This window comes from Prinia subflava, chromosome Z (assembly GCF_021018805.1).
Source record: "Prinia subflava isolate CZ2003 ecotype Zambia chromosome Z, Cam_Psub_1.2, whole genome shotgun sequence".
NCBI classification, from domain to species: Eukaryota; Metazoa; Chordata; class Aves; order Passeriformes; family Cisticolidae; genus Prinia; species Prinia subflava.
Window position 1 is genome coordinate 60,510,495 of NC_086283.1, and position 15,713 is coordinate 60,526,207.

At 49.5% G+C, this 15,713-nt stretch overlaps 1 protein-coding gene across 1 annotated transcript; it reads right to left on the reverse strand.

Annotated features, from left to right (window-relative positions):
- Positions 1-465: 465 nt before the first annotated feature.
- Positions 466-3,112, reverse strand: SPINK4 (serine peptidase inhibitor Kazal type 4). Its single transcript, XM_063422689.1, has 4 exons — positions 2,858-3,112; positions 1,826-1,860; positions 1,404-1,516; positions 466-632 (listed from the first exon to the last, which is right to left on the reverse strand). Exons 1-4 carry the CDS (start codon positions 2,907-2,909, stop codon positions 578-580), a joined length of 255 nt encoding a protein of 84 aa, XP_063278759.1. The 5' UTR covers positions 2,910-3,112; the 3' UTR covers positions 466-577.
- Between the last annotated feature and the right edge of the window lie 12,601 nt (positions 3,113-15,713).

Sequence of the window (15,713 nt, forward strand, 5' to 3'; positions counted from 1 at the left end):
CCCTGGTGTTCACCATTTCCGCTCAGGCTCTTTCTGTGCTCTCATGTGTTATCTGAGCTGATTGCTCTATGAAACGGCCTTAGATAAAAAGCAGAATATGAGAAGTGCAGATGTTACTATTTTCAATTTACATCAGCTCTGGAAACGGTGAAGCAGTTGAACCAGGGAGTCCTCTTCTCCCATGCCAGAGAAACTGTATTTTGCCTTCACTAAATTGCCTCCTACAGAGAAAAAACTGTGCTTGTTCAGCATCTTCTTCATCAGGACTGGTCCATTTCTTGCTACTCCCCCCATGGCCTTTCTCACACTAGTGTGGATGAGACAATGCTCTATGCAGAGCATCCCAGCTTGTTATGTGGATTTGAAAGTACTGTTTTAATTGTGCACTTTTAGTAGCCCTTGGTGGGAACTGGCTTATGCTGTTTTCCTCTGGCCATGCATTAAAAAAGTGCTGTTGAAACAAGATTGTGCATGTCATTTTATTATTCACCACAGCTAGCTTAAGTGTGCAATTGGCACACAGCACACAGGATCAATTAATCACCTGTTTTTAGGCTCAGAAAAGCTATCAGAAAGCTCAGGCATCTTGGCACTCCCCATCTTTCAAAATCCGGATGTCTTGCCTGGTTTTCCTAGAGTAATATAGGAAAAAAGAGTAAGAGATTAAAAAAAAAACCACAAAAAAACACAACCAAACCAAACCAACAAACAAAAAACAAAAACAAAAACAAAACAACAACCCAGAACATTCTGTAAGTCATACTTTGGCTACATTCCATCAAATGCAATAGACCTGACTATTACAAAATTGACCTGATCATTTTCCTGTCTAAAGCACTGAGGTGACTGCAACATTCTGGCTCATGGGTGTGTCCTCCCAGGGCCTGTGGCACTGGTGGTGCATGTGCAGCCCAACCTGCTCACAGCAGGGCTGTCCCTACCAGGAGGTTGTGGTGGCCACAGCTCTATCTGAGCCCCAACCACCACCCCCAAAAATGGAAACCCCTTCTCACACTTCCGTGGTGCACCACCCATTTGACCTGGTGCCTGTGTCAGATTTTCACCCTCTTGGGGCTGCTGTTTGTGCCTGTTGTCCGATGTATTGCCTGCACCAAGATGACTGAAGCTCCGTCCCGTCTACAACTGCAGCTTGCTGCTGGATACCCCCAGGCATCCCCTTCCTCAGACTGGCAGGGTATATCTCCTCTGCACTTCCCTGCAGCTTCACTTGACAAGCTGATCATCCCTCCCCTCCTGCAGCCCAGGTTTGTGTTATTTGCCATGCAAGTGCAGCCTGCCATGGCTTTTCCTGGGCTGTGGGGAGCCTGAATGACTGTGCTTCACAAGCACACAGTTTCAGATAAATTAGACCCAGGAAGTCCCTGCCAAGGGCATGAGCTTACATTTTTTCCACACAGAGCTGGCATTCATTGGCATAGGTATTCCCATCGGTCCCACAGATGGGCAAGTACAGGAGGGGGCAGGCCTGCAGGTGCGCCAGGTCTTGACACACCGGCTTGAAAGGAGAAAACAAAGCATGCGTTTCAGTGCCAGCAGCACCCATTTCTTCCCCCCAGAGCACTCAGGCAGGAGCAAGTGCCACAGACAACCTGGTTCCCTCTGTCTCGGAGCAGTGCACGCCCACAGAGGAGCAGGGGCTGCTGAATCCCTTAGTGGGACTCGTGGCCTGGGCTTTGTTGTGGGTTTGGTGCTGGAACACCAGCTGCCATGAGGCTGGGGATGATTGCTGGGAACAGTCTTTCGCCCAGGCACACTGGGCATACCCATCTCAAGCCATGAACAAAGAAAACCAGAAGCGTCTTACCCTTCTCACGCCACTGCCTTCATCCAGCTCTGCCCCTGAAACAGAGCAGAGACCCAGGAGTGTGGCACACCTGTGCCTGATGGCAGAGGCAAGAGATATTGACAGAGGATAACATCCAAGCCAAATGAAGGCAGTGCAGAGCCCGTTCAGGACTGAATCAGCTCTGGGGGTTTCATGAGGGGGGATCAGTTTGCTGCTGCATGCCACTCCCTGCCAACAGCACAGTACACAGCTTCCATCTGCAGCTGAGCTGGCTGAGACAATGCTGTGAATGGCTGTTCCCACCCCCCAAACCCTCTCCCAATAGCCCTGTCTCCCAGTTTCTGGGTCGGAAGTTCCACAGAGCATCCAACACATCCCAGGAAATGGGAAACCATGCAATGCAGCGTGGGGTATCCTCAGAGGGATAAGGCTTGGTGATATTGCACAGCTGGACAACTGCCACCTCAAGGGTGAGCAGCATTTGTGGGTTCCTCTTTCTCAGGCAAGCAGAGACGTAGCAGCAGTTCACAGCCCACCTGTGCAGTGCACAGATGTCCTGGGAGCACAAAGGCTCACATCGAGGCAGCTGCAGGACCACCACTACCTGCACGTGATGGCTTCCCAGCACCTACAAACAGGTGCTGCCCACATAAATATGTTGAGCACGTACTGTTCTTGCAAAGACTTGCCAGTTTTCGTGGAGGCAGGAACTGCAGCAGCTGCCACCGCAGTGTACATGCTGTCCTCCCAGGACTTGGTTCCTGTTCACATTGTGGACTCTCCCGTCTCCCAGATCGCTCCCAAGTGCAACACATTTGATGAACCAGCCTGTAACCCTTGCCACAAACTGCTAATAAGGAAGGCACAGTGTGTTTGCTCCAGTCCTTCTTCCTCACCATGCTGCCACTGTTTGCCCTAACCTCACCTCCTCTCCAAATTAGAATTTCTGGGTCTTTCTGCCCTATCATGCATTTCCCTCCATCCCATTATCCATTTGTCATTCCCAACCCACCACTGATGAACCAGCCTCCAGCAGCAGAGCAGATTTACCTCCGGCAGCAACAAGAGTCACCAGCAGCAGCAGCAGCTCTCTCCCAGCCATGGTCAATTCAGGCAGACCTGCTTATGCACCTCTCTCTGCTCATGGCTGCTTTTATAGGAGAGGGCACAGCCTTATCTCAAGAACACTGGGAAAAACAGTGTTTTGTTACGGCTGGCAGCACCTGCACTGTACACCCTACGGGATCACTTAGGCACTCTCACACATAAGATAAGCTCTCCCCTGAAGCTTCCTCCTTGTCAGCTTCAGGTGGCAGCACCGGAGACTGTTTTACAGTCCCTTTGCACAGTAGTCAGGTGTTGTGATTTGACACTGGCCAAACGCCAGGCAGCCACGGAAATTGCTCACTCACCCGCCCCTGCTACTGCTTGGCAGAGGAAACAAACATTAAATAAAGGTTTCATGAGTTGAAATAAGGAGTGGCAGAAAACACTCCAAGGGCAAAAGAGGCTCAGCTTAGAGACACAAAGTGAATTTATTACTAGCAAAATCAGAAGAGGCTAATGAGAAATAAAATAAGGCCTTAAACCCACCTTTCTTCCCCCACAGCCCTTCCTTCCTTCCCACTGACAGTGCAGGGAGACTGGGCGTGGGGTTCCGGTCAGTTTGTCACTCGAGGTCTTCTTCTGCTGCACAGGGAGAAAAGTTGTTCTCCTGTGAGACCATGGGATCCCTCCCCAGGAGACAGTTCTCCGTGAACTTCTCCAGCGTGGCTCCAAATCTCAGGAGCAGTAGCCCTCCCAAAACTGCTGCAGTGTGAGTCTGTCCCACAGGCAGACAGTCCTCCTAAAACTGCTGTGGCACTCTTGCATAGGGTGACAGGCTGCTCCAGCCTGGGAGCAGGACCTCTCTCTCCACCCCCCACTGGATCACAGCCTCCTCCAGGCACCCACCTGCTCCAGCGTGGGGCTCCCCCATGGGCTGTGGATGGATCTCTGGATCCCCCTGGATCCCACAGGCTCCAGGGGCTCAGCCACTGCACCATGGTCTCACCACGGGCTGCAGGGGAATCTCTGCTCCACCTGGAGCACCTCCTGCCCCTCCCTCTCCACTTGGTGTCTCCATGTTTTTTCCTTCTCATGCAGCTCACCTCCTCCTCTTCTCTGGCTGGAATTAACATTGCGTGCTCCACTTTGTTTTGATTTTCTCCTTAAACATGTTATCACAAAGGTGTTACCAACCTCTCTAATTGGCCCAGCCTTGGCCAGTGGCATGTCCATCCTCAGAGCCATCAGGGACTGGCTGGGCCAGACATAATAGAAGTTTCCAGCAGCTTCTCACAGAAACCACCTCTGTGGTGCCCCACTACCAAATACCAGGCCATGCAAACCCAACACATCAGGGCTGGGCAGCACTGTTCTTCTCTGCTTACCCCAGCCAGCTACTTCTGAATGTATCTCACCCAAACCATCCCTTCAGCTTTGCAGCTGCTGTTCTTCACACGTGACAGGTATCTCCACTTGTGCTGTGAGACTAGACATAGAAAAGCCAGGAAACTCGGGCTGACTTGGGTGGTGGCACTGTGGCATTATCTCATGAGCATTATCCCATGAGGCCCAGCCGGGTGGATCCTCAGCTGCCTGATCCACTAGTCAGGATCCCAAACACAACAGGAGGCCTGTCACCATGCTGCAGCAAGCCCACACAGCCACTGGGTGGAATGGGACAGGCTGGGGGTGCAGAGGGTCTTGAGGGTACAAAATTCAGCTGCCTGGGAGTACAGATTTGCAGGTGCAGTCACTGCCTATGCTCAGAGGAGCCACGTAGTCAGAAGTGGTTTAATACCTTTCTCCACTCACCACCCTGCCTGCAGCTGAGATTGATAGAGCAAAATTGTCATAAGATTCAGTGTGTTGGAAGGGGGCTATGTGCATGGCTACCCAGATTAAATACGCAGAGGTGGCACACAGAGCAAGGAGGGGACAGAGAAGCTGGAGATGATCCTCAGTGGCAAGAAACACCATCTTTTCTACAAGCCTCATGACCCCAGAATGTCCCAGCTGCTTTCCCTGCAAGACTGGATGTTTTACTTCAGGGTGAGCATTCTTTTCTGCTCTTTCTCAGCAGCTTTATTTTCTTCATTGTTCCCACTTTTCTTTGGTGAAAAAAAAAAATGGTGAGGGGGGAAGGATGGAAAACAGGACCACTGGTCATAAAGTCAGTGTGAGACCAATGTTGACTAAAAACTCCTTTGGGTCAGACTAGCTGAAATGAGGTCTGGGCCAGAAGGCACAGAGTCACCTTCCCCATGGGAGCAGATGGAATGTATCATGTGTGCAAGGGGTGAGCAGGGGATAGGTGCCCTACAGAAACCACCACAGGCTGGGAGAGCTCCAGATGCACAGAGCACAGACATTTGCAGTTGCTGAGGATCTGACTACAACTGTGCTTAGGGTATTTTTTCCCCAGAGGAAGACACAACACTGGCCCTATCTGTCTGAGACAAAAAGGGGACAGCTTGAGCACCCCTTGTTGCCAGAGAGGTACAGGCCCTTACAGAGGCTGCTTGCCTCTGTCTGTTCATGCAACTCAGCAGGGCTGTGACCAGGTTTTGGAAAGTGGCAACGTAACCAGCTCAGGGTTCCCCTTGCAGAATCATTCCTCCACTCTGCCAAGGCAGCTGCACATATGTTTTATATTCCCTCTTTACGGAGTTTACACAGTTCAATAACCTTTGGCTTTCATTATTATTTCACTTTGAAAATCCCTCAACTAAAGTAAATATTTAACTGCATTAGCAGTTGTTCCCAAGGCACATGGGGTCCTGTTAGTCTTGTTTAGTCTAGTACAAGGGAGGCCAAAGGGGATCTGATAGCAGCCTACAACTGCTGGAAGGGAAGACAATGGAACCGATCTCTTTTTGGTGGTGCCAGATGACAGAATAAAAAGCAATTGTCACAAACTGCAGCCTTGAGATGATCAGGTCAGGAGTCAGGAAAAAAGGCTTACCCCAAAGGGTGAACAACCCAAATCAGCAGAGAGGTGGGACAATCATCCCATCAACCCATCTCAGCAGGACATGTACCTGACCAAGCCTCACTGTGCACAAGGTTTTTTGGGTGAGCCCTGAAGGACCCTGCCACCAGCAGGCTGGATCCATGGGACAGGCAGCACATGTGAATGTATGTCCTTAGATTCACTTCTAGCAAATCTGGTCCTAGCCAACACTCAACCACCTGAACAACACAGAGCCTCCTCCTGCAAACTGCTCACACACCAACACACAGCTTCACAGCTCTAGATGAGGGCTATCTTGGGCCTTTAAAGTCTTCTTCAAAGTTTTTACTAGCAAAAAGACATCCAAATGCTGATTTCAATGCCTCTGGTGCCACTTCCATTGCCTCTGCTTCCAAACATGACCTGGTTCTTTGGTCATGCCGGCAGCAGTGCAGAAGCAACAGGCTGGGGCTTTGCTGCTGGGACACATTGTGTACTCCAGATCACTCTCCTTGGATAGGGAATGGCAGGAAATGTCTGCTTCACCTCTGTGCTGGAGGCAGCAAGGTCAGTGGTCCTCTAGCAAAGCTGTTGGCTGATATAAGGCTTCATCTTCCTTCACCTCATTCCTCAGGGATACTCAAATACCACTGCCTTCACAAAGGAGATTAAAATTATATGCTAAGAGCTAATAAAGGGTCAATAACTTCTTGCAAACTGTTTTTGTTTTTTCCAGCTTTTCTACCAAGCAAAAACTTGCAAACCTTCATGAAAGTCCTGCCTACTGTACCCCTTGAAGAAGAGGTGGGGAAATTCTTCCTCAGGTGGGGCAGGAGGTTTTCTGCTGGCTGCTTCCCTCACATTGGCTGTGGAACTCCAGCTGGCTTTGCATTTTCTCCCTGTACTTGCACCAGCAAGATGGTGATGTAGAAGGCTTCAAGACATAGGAGGGGGAAATGTGAAAGCTCTGGGTGTGCCTGAGGAGCTGGAGACCTAGTATCACTATCAGCAAGACACAAAAACTCTGCTGGAGACTGCGGCAACAAACAAGGAGACCTCTACTCCTGAAACCAATCTTAGGCCTGCTCTCTCGCAGCACTGCCCCTGCCTTTGCACTCGTGCCACACCGTGGTACCCACTGGTCCACATCCATGGACTCATCCAGGACTGCTCATCTCATCGTAAGTCCTTGTTACACCTTTCCCTTCCTAGGGGACTGCAGCTGTGTTTGCAGCCTTTCCATCTGAGTGGGCACAGATGGCAGCCGGCCAGAGGGGATTGCATCACACGGCTCCTGCCCCACGTCTGCCTGGTGGCCTTATCGGTGGTGTGGCCTTGGTGTCGTCACCGCTCCACCCAGCACCTGCCATTTCCATGCTGATATCTGCTGCCTTTCCTGGATTTCATGGCTGTTTTTGGCCTTTCCACATTCTGCACCCCTACTGATATTTTAACTCCTGCTCTGCTGCTCCTCTCAGGGCTTTGGCATACCAGCAGATGCTGGGGTCCCACAGGTACTGCAGTACCTGAGAGCAGAGCACTGCCTTGCTTGTGCAGCCCAAACCAGACCCCACCATCCACCCTCCTGTTGCACAAAGCAAAAAGAGGAGGGCAAGCACCACGGTAATTTTCATCTTTAGCCCACTCCCTGCATCTAGATGATTTTTATAGTTCTGTTCTGTTCCTCTGACCATTCTGAGCTCTCCACACAAGAGAGAGGAGCAATTTGTTCTCCTTTGTATGAAAACCCCCCCAAAAACTGAAGAAACAAAGCAAAACCCAAGACTAACACAAGGGATGCAAGTGACCACCAGAGGTTTGCCTTTGGATATACTGTGAATTCAATACTCAACACTTGAAATCTCACTCTGTAACTGGGAAAGGGACCAGCCATCACCACGTCCCAGCAATTCTGCCAGACTTTCTGGATTCAGACCACACGTTTGGCTACCTTTCTCCTTTTTAAGAGTGTGAGTAAATACTGCAGTCTGTCAGGCAGTGAATGTGTTCATTATTTTTTTTTTATGACAGAGGAATTACCCTGTGACACTGTCAGCTGGGAGAACATGAGCCTGTGAGTACACACACTAATCCTGCTTGCTGGCATTCTCACCAGATGCAGTCTGAGCCAAGGTGGCATCAATCTGGAGAACAGTAGAGCTTCCTGCCATGTGAGGCTGTACAGTGGACCTCAGAAGTGCTGCAGCCTGAGGAGTATCCACTGCACACTTTTTTCCCCTGATGCAGATTACAGCTGTAGCTGGGCAGAAGTTGCTGCAACTTGCCCTGATCCAAAGGCACCTGCTTCTCTTCTCCCTTGTGTTGACCGCTGCCTGTTCAGACCTCTGTTCTGCAAAACAAGCTCTAAATGCACCTGCAGTCTGCAAATACTCTGCAGCTCCTTGGCAGCTTAAAGATGGCTTTGATCTGCATTTTTCCACATGCTCATGGCTGAGGGCTGGGTGACCAAATCCCAAGGGCAGCAGATAAAACAGCAGAAAACCACAGATTTACTTTATGCCCCACAAATGCTTGGCACAAGACACGCCAAGCCCCAGTGCTGGTGTCAGGGATGGGATGAGGCTGTGTGACTGGGCTGGGTAGGCAGAGCTGCCCTCCTGTTGCAGTACTGTCCCCTCCTGCTCTGAGCTGACACAGATAACCTGGGTTCTGGCAGCAGCGGTAGGTATGCTGTCCCCAGCATACTGATGTGCAGTCTTGTTTATCTGGGAACCCACACCCACTGTAATCTATATAAAAAAAAAAAAATTAGATTTCTCAGTCTCTTTTTCCCCTGGAGTGTGTTTCTGAATGAACAAATCTGTACTGAGCCCCAGTTTTTTATACCTTCTGAGAACAGTGTTGCTAATTCCATTTTGTGTGGGACTGAATGCTTGTCATCACCCTGCATTTAGCACCACACTGGAGAAAAAGGGGTAGCACATATGCCAGCTCCCCCCTTCAAAGTGACAGCTGCTCCTGGTGAGTTTTTGTGGAGGAGGTCCCTTGATTTTTGCAGGAGAGGCCTGGTCTTCCCAGTCTGCCAATTGCTAAAGTCCCTGAAGATACTCCAGAGTGAACTGATGTAATAAGGGACACAGTGTAAGAGAATTGGGAACATCTGTCTTTTTCTCCTTGCATTTTGAGGGGATGCTGTTCTGTGATGCTGCATTTGCATAGATCTTTGACAGCAGAGTCACCCAGTCATGCTTGGCCACCTTTCCACACTTCCACTGGTTAACATTCATATGTCTCCATTTTCTCCTATGCATCTGCAGGTGCACCATCCTCCTGAAGCAAAAACAGTGAAAAAATGCTCTCTAGTGTTCTGTTTATCCAGTGAATGTGCAGGCACACAAAGTGCTCAGCACTTCCTCATTAGTTAAGTTGCCAGAAAAGGAAGATGCAGGTTCACACATCGACACTAAGAGCAGAAATCTGTGTCCTTGATGTTGCCTGCTACTTCTGACTTCAGAGCCCACCTACTGTGCAGATACAATTTTTTCCAAATGACCTATTCACTACTTGGGTATGTATGAATTAACAACAGGAGGGAGCCACAACAAATAGCACTGAGCAGAAGGGCACCATCACCCTCAGTGAAACCCATCCTGTTTCTTGGAATACATTCCTGCAGACTTTGCTTTCATTTCTCTTAAAAGTTGTAGAGGGAACCTGGTAGTCTCTGAGATACCTCATTTGCATTGAGACAGTAATATCCTCTGTTAACTCACAGGAGCTCTGTTTATTGCTCCAATGCTGTGATTATCAAGATGTGTACTGGCAGATCAGGGCAGAACTAGAAGTACTCAGAGCAGCTTACTCTTAAGTAGCCAGATGCTAATACAAAGTCTTTCCTTTGGGAACTGGCAGGTAAAATCAGCTCAAGAGCGGCAAACCTCCTACCTTTGAGCATAACTGCCATCCCAGATTCTCCTCCTGAAAATACACTGTCCAAGCGTCCAGCCAGGTCCTGGCACCTCTGGACAGATGCTGTTCTTGCTGCTGTCTGTCCAGGGAGGCAAAGCAGTGCACAGAGAAGAAATGCACTGCTGATAGGCACAAGGGCTGAGCACCCTTATAACAAATGGATTTCTGTGATTTGCATATTAAATTTCTGTGACAAATAATCAGGCTGTATGTTAGGCACTACAGCAGGAACCACTCAAACCAACAGAAGATGAGCAGGTAACTGGGAACATGCAGCAGTAACCAAATGTAAACTGGCTTTGGAGACAGATTTTGGCAGATTTAACCTTATTCTAGTGATTAGAAAAAGTTGTGTTTGACACCAAAAACCCCAAAACAGATAAGGAAAATGTTCAGATTAAAAGCTATCAAAGACTGTAACTAAGAAATGGTGGAAGTTTTTCTTTGCTCAGATGAATGCAGCTGCATGTATAGAACATGTCTTCTTGCCTGGTGATGAGTGTCTCTGCAGAGGAAGCTATTTTTTCCCTTGTTCTTCTCAACCTACACACGACCAAAGCTTTGCAGACACCTCCCTTTGCTCTGGCAGGCCTGACTCTATGCCTCTTGCAGAAGGTTATTGTCACTTCGCTTCTGAGGCAAGCACACAAAATGGGGCCTGAGACATGGGGCACAGCTTAGCACCATGTGGTTGAAAAGATGCAGATCTTACAAGACTGGATATAACTGAGAGGAAAGGGGGAATAAGCCTGGTAGGGCTGGGTGAGGAGGTACAAGATCATGCATCTTTCCTGTCACAACTACAGGACACCCTCAGTCTGTAACAGGACCAGCCAGCACCATTCAGGAGGCAAAGAGATTAGGATTAGGAGCTGGTCTGTGCCAACACTCACTGTATCAGGGCTGCTTGGGACCCTTCCCAAATTGCTGCACTGTGCAAATCACCCCACAAAGACAGTTCAATGCTGGCAGCAGAACTGTGCAAAAGGACTTCCAGGTTTCTAAGATGATTCGAGTTTCTTTGTTCAAGTCTTCAAGTCTTTATTTCAAGTAACGATCATCACAAATTGTAGACAAAGCTTGTGGCCTGGTCTCTCATGAAACCTCTTCCCATGGAGACAGTGCTGCTCCTGATTTCCCTCCTCTGGGCTCTAAGCAAAAAGCAGCTGGATGTGGCGATTGGATCTGCAGAGCTTTCTGCCTCTCTTTGCTTGTTCTTTTGCCGCTCCAGATGAAGTCAGCCCTTCCCAATCCCCCTCCTAAAACAGTGCCTTGGCAGAAGAGCTCCTCAGCGCACAGAGGGGCAAGCAGTGACCTCGTGGAGCAGCATCCCGGGAGCAGGAGGCTATGCAGTGACACTCAGGCTCACATCCTGCAGCAGGGTGACCTGCAGGCAACACGGAGCCATGCTCTTGCCTCAGGGCCCTGCCCTGCAGAAGTACACTGCTCTGCACTGCTGACACCACGGCACTAGGGAAAAAAACAGAGGAATGCACTGTGCACCAGGGATGGCTCCAGCCCATCCACACAGCATGCCCCAGAGGCAGTGAGCAAGAGACAGGCAGTGGGGGCATCCCTGGGCTTCTGCAGGCCTTGAAGGGAGCAATTGAAAAAAAGCATAGAAAGATTTGGGCTGAAATGGGACCTATAAAAGATTATCTGGTCCAACCCCCTGGCATGAAGAGGGAGAGCTTTCACTTGACCAGGTTGCTCTAAGTCCCATACAAGCTGGCCTCGAGCACTTTCACAAATTGGGCATCCACAACTTCTCTGGGCAACATGTTACGGCGTTTCACCACCCTCACTGAAAAAAAAGATTATTTTCCCATTTACAGTCTATAGCTACACTCAGTTTGAAAGCCTTGTCCCTTCTCCTGTTATTACAGGCTCTGATTAAAAAAAAAAAAATCTGCCCCATCTTTCTTTAAAAAAAACCCTTTAACTATCAAAAGGCTGCTCCAAGCTCTCCCTAGAGCCTTCTCTTCTCCAGGCTGAACAACCCCACCACTCTGAGCCTGTCTTCATAAGGAAGGTGTTCCAGCACTCTGATGTTCTTCATGGCCTCCTCAAGACTGCGCTCCAAACAGGTCCATGTCTCTGTTCTTCTGGGGACCCCAGAGCTGGACACAGCACTCCAGGTGAGGTCTCACCTGAGCAGAGTAGAACCACCTCCCTCAACCCTCGTGTTGGTCATGATTCTTTTTATGCAGCCCGGGATACAATTGGCTTTCTGGGCTGCAAGCACACTTTGAAATAAATAAAGTCAAACAAATTCCCAATATCATTAATGTGGGTTACTGCAGTTTTGATACTAAGGAGAGCTATGCCTTATAGAAAGCTATCAGACCACTTCAATAGGTTCAAGAAACAAAGATGTCAAAGAGGGTGTGTGTCCCCCAGCCCACACTGCTGGAGAGGGAGCATATTTCTGTCCTGCTGGCATCCCTGGATGCAGCATTTCCACAGAAGGAACTGCGCTGGATTTTCTGGGAAGCCGTGCAGTGCCCGGGCTCCCTGCCAGTGCCCGGGAGCCCAGTGCCAGCAGAGGGGACCTGCAACCTGGGTACCCTGGCACCGACCCCACGCACCGCAGGGTACATGGCACTACTGCCACCCACCACTCTGCAAAAGCTCTCTCCATCTGGCAGGGTCCCAAATCCTGACAGTACCTTCTGACCTCTCCTCTTGCCTCCCTGCCCAAGCTGTGCTCATCCCAGACACCACTTTCATGCCCTGGAGATGTGCACTGCATATATTTTGGTCTTATGAGTGACCCGGGGCTGTGGGCTTCACTCCAGCACAATCCAGATCTGCTCACACATGTGGGGCCTGTTCTTGTCCCATAGATTCTCAGGGCTGCCACAACCACGCTAAAGAGCAGAGTCCCAAGCCCCAAATCCCACTCTTCCTGGAGAAGCTGACATGATGCATGCTGAGCTTGGAATAAGCAGACAGGAGAGCTGCTGTGGGGCTGTGCTTCTCTGTGCCCTCTCTGGCCAGAAAGGGGCTTGTAAGGTTTGACTCAGAAGGGCTAGAATAGCTACTGCACCTCCACCGTCCCAGCCACCTTCAACTGCACAAGACCACACACCCAGATGGGCCATCCTTTGCTGTGAGACACTGCATTTTCATGTGGATACACCCTGCAGTGCTGGCGGTGACCACATGCTACTCTTCAGCTGAAGAAGGGTTGCCCAGTGGAAATAGCCAGATGCAACTGCTCTGGCTAAAATACTGACCCCCAGCACAGACGTGGGAAGCCTTCCATGAGCTGCCTGAGAACCTCCTCTCTGATTCATATTCACATCCTTTCCTGGATTCTGCCATGTTCCTTGAGAACTTTGCTTTTCTTCTAAGAATTCAGGGCTTCTTTCTCTCTCCTTTGTTGCCTAACTACAAATGTCTTGCCACGTTACCAGTGAACTTTCACTCTGTTGCACCCTGATGGCTTGTTTCAGCAGGTATTTTAGATGTTTATAATCTCTTCCAACTGCCAAGTTTGATTAAAATCAGACTTGCAAGTCATTAGGCATGATGGATGGACAGATGCATTCATGTATAGCCAAGCATGATAGTCAAGCAGCTATTTTTTTGTAGGGAGAAAAAGACTAAAAACTAACTTTGCCAAAAGCAGAAGATCACAACATGGTGAGTCGGAGCCCACTAAGGTGTAACTGGAAAAGTGAGATGTCCAAGGACTCCTTATAGGTTGGGCTGGAGTGTAGACTGCAATGGTGAAAAGCTGGAGAGGGCTGACATGCAATGTGAGAGCCAGACCTTGCACAAGCACATGCTCATCTTTACTTCTCCTGAAAGGCCTATATTTCTCTTTCCTCAGTCATGGATTCATTAGGACACCTTACCTCTTTGCCAGAAACAGGTGTGTGGTTACCTGCTTGGATCTGTAAGTCTATATTTACCCTTTCACACATCATTGAACACTTGAGTGGTGCAGAGTGTGAATGATCCCTTCCAGCAACAGGGCCCTCTTTAATCATAAAGCCTTGCTGTACTTCCAGAGACATGCTGAGACCAAGCAAGACAGTGGTCCCATCGAAAAAAAAATGGCAATATTTTTATAGGATTCACATAAAACATAGCAGGGATTCATGGTGGGGAGCTACAACGGACCCATGGAAAAATGTTTTAGACATTTCCTAACTCTCTGATGTTTTTACTGAACACTGTGCTGTCACTTCCTTTGTCTACTGCTAGACAAATTTGAAATACGGCATATATAATAGTGTCATGGGAAATCAAATTAACTCTGTGTTGAGTCACAATTTAGGTCTGATTCCCCCTACAACTGTGCAGTTCAGAACTTAAAGAAGGGAAAGACAAATTTCACCAGCATAAGTCCAGGTATTTTCTGACAGTAGAGAAACATGGAAACTCTGGACTGACCTGCTAGTTCTGAAGAATGGATTTTCTGCTGGCTCCCGTTGTGGGTTGTCTTTTGCCATAAAAGAAGTCTGGAGAGCCTGAAGGTTTTGAAAGCAAGGTTTACTCATTGAAGAAGGCAATTATTGAGCTGATGCTTGTTTGAATGTTGACTGAGAATATCAGTGCCATCAGTGATGGTGTCATTATAGCATCATGGGCACCACCATTGCCATCATGTTGCTCACAACATCAGGTTTAAACAAAGCACAAGGTGGTTATTGGACTCACTTGCAGAATGTGACAGAAAGAACTGAGAAACATCTGAGTGAACAGAAAAGAGGAAGCAGATGTCTCTGGTCATGCACTTTGGCAGCAGGACAGCTCATTCTTGTCACTTTGGCAGCCCACCAGGCAGCACCAGAGGCTGCTGAAATCAGCAGATCCGCAGGGGCTGAGGACGGAAGGAGTTGCACACACGCGCAGGGTGTGTGTGTGTTACAAAGTAGTTTTAACCAATGAGAAGGATGAGATTCACTTTCTCCCTGCAGTTACTTTGCTTTCAAATTAACAGCAGCATTAAGGGCTACTAGCAGGAGTTATTTATTGCACTTGAAAACCACTTGAGTGCCGTATGGTGTACCTGAAACGCTCTGAAGCCTAGATACATGCAAGTCTGCCACACCAAGAGCAGGATTTTGCCTGGTCAGCTGTCAGTCTCACCCTGTGACTCACCGATATTCCACTGATTACTTTCCAGTCAGCTGGAGTGGAATGTCTGCAGCGCCCAGGGGAACAGCAAGATTAGTACTGTCTTGCTGACGGTTGCTGCTCGTGCAGTAGGGCAACACTACAAAACCTCCCCCATCATCTCTGTTGGCTGAGACAGGAGAGGTTTCTTCCTGTAGAACCAATGCAGTTTCTTTCCAGGCTCAAGGACTCACTAGTTACAAGAAACACATGTAACTGTGAGGGATATTGGATGGCACTCAAAGCTGCTTGCAGAGGCGCCACTACTGGCTTGATGAGGGACGTGAGGAAAATCTTCCTCAGAAAAGTGGATCAGCTCTGGGACAGGGCACCAGAGAGGTGTAGATTGTCATGCTGGGCCAAAACCACAGCTGACTTCACCTGTTGCCGGCAGTAGTCATGCTCCAAGCAAGATGTTTCACTGGAGACCTCCACTGGCCCTGCCACTGGCACTGCTAGGATGCTGTGATGCATTTAATGAAAAGTTAGTCCTGATGCTTTGCGGGAAACGAGCTGAAACAAGCTCCGCCGAGCTGACAGAGAACCACGTTTATGCGGAGTTGTTCCGAGCGAGGACAACGCGCAGGGGCACGAACACGAACATAGCCCTCGCTGCCCCGCAGCAGCTCGGTGCGGCTGCTGACACCCTCTGCTACAGACGAGCCCTTCTGGGGGCTGCTACAGCGGCCATTCCTAGCGGCAGCTTGCTGCTGCAACCGGGCACCGTGTAGAAGACCCAGCCAAGGCGGGCTGCGCTCACAAGGGCCGGCCGGAGCGGCGGGGCTGCCCGCCCCGGGGCCCGGGGGACACGGGCCGGGGACAGGAGCGGGATGCCGAGGCCGGGAAGCG

What these genes read in the sequence shown, in the direction of transcription:
- SPINK4 (XM_063422689.1), bottom strand. Translation starts at nt 2,909, where the DNA reads ATGGCTGGGAGAGAGCTGCTGCTGCTGCTGGTGACTCTTGTTGCTGCC. An exon ending in GACTCTTGTTGCTGCCGGAG is followed by an intron (nt 1,861 to 2,857) that starts GTAAATCTGCTC and finishes GCTCTGTTTCAG; the next exon opens with GGGCAGAGCTGGATGAAGGC. An exon ending in AAGGCAGTGGCGTGAGAAGG is followed by an intron (nt 1,517 to 1,825) that starts GTAAGACGCTTC and finishes TCTCCTTTCAAG; the next exon opens with CCGGTGTGTCAAGACCTGGC.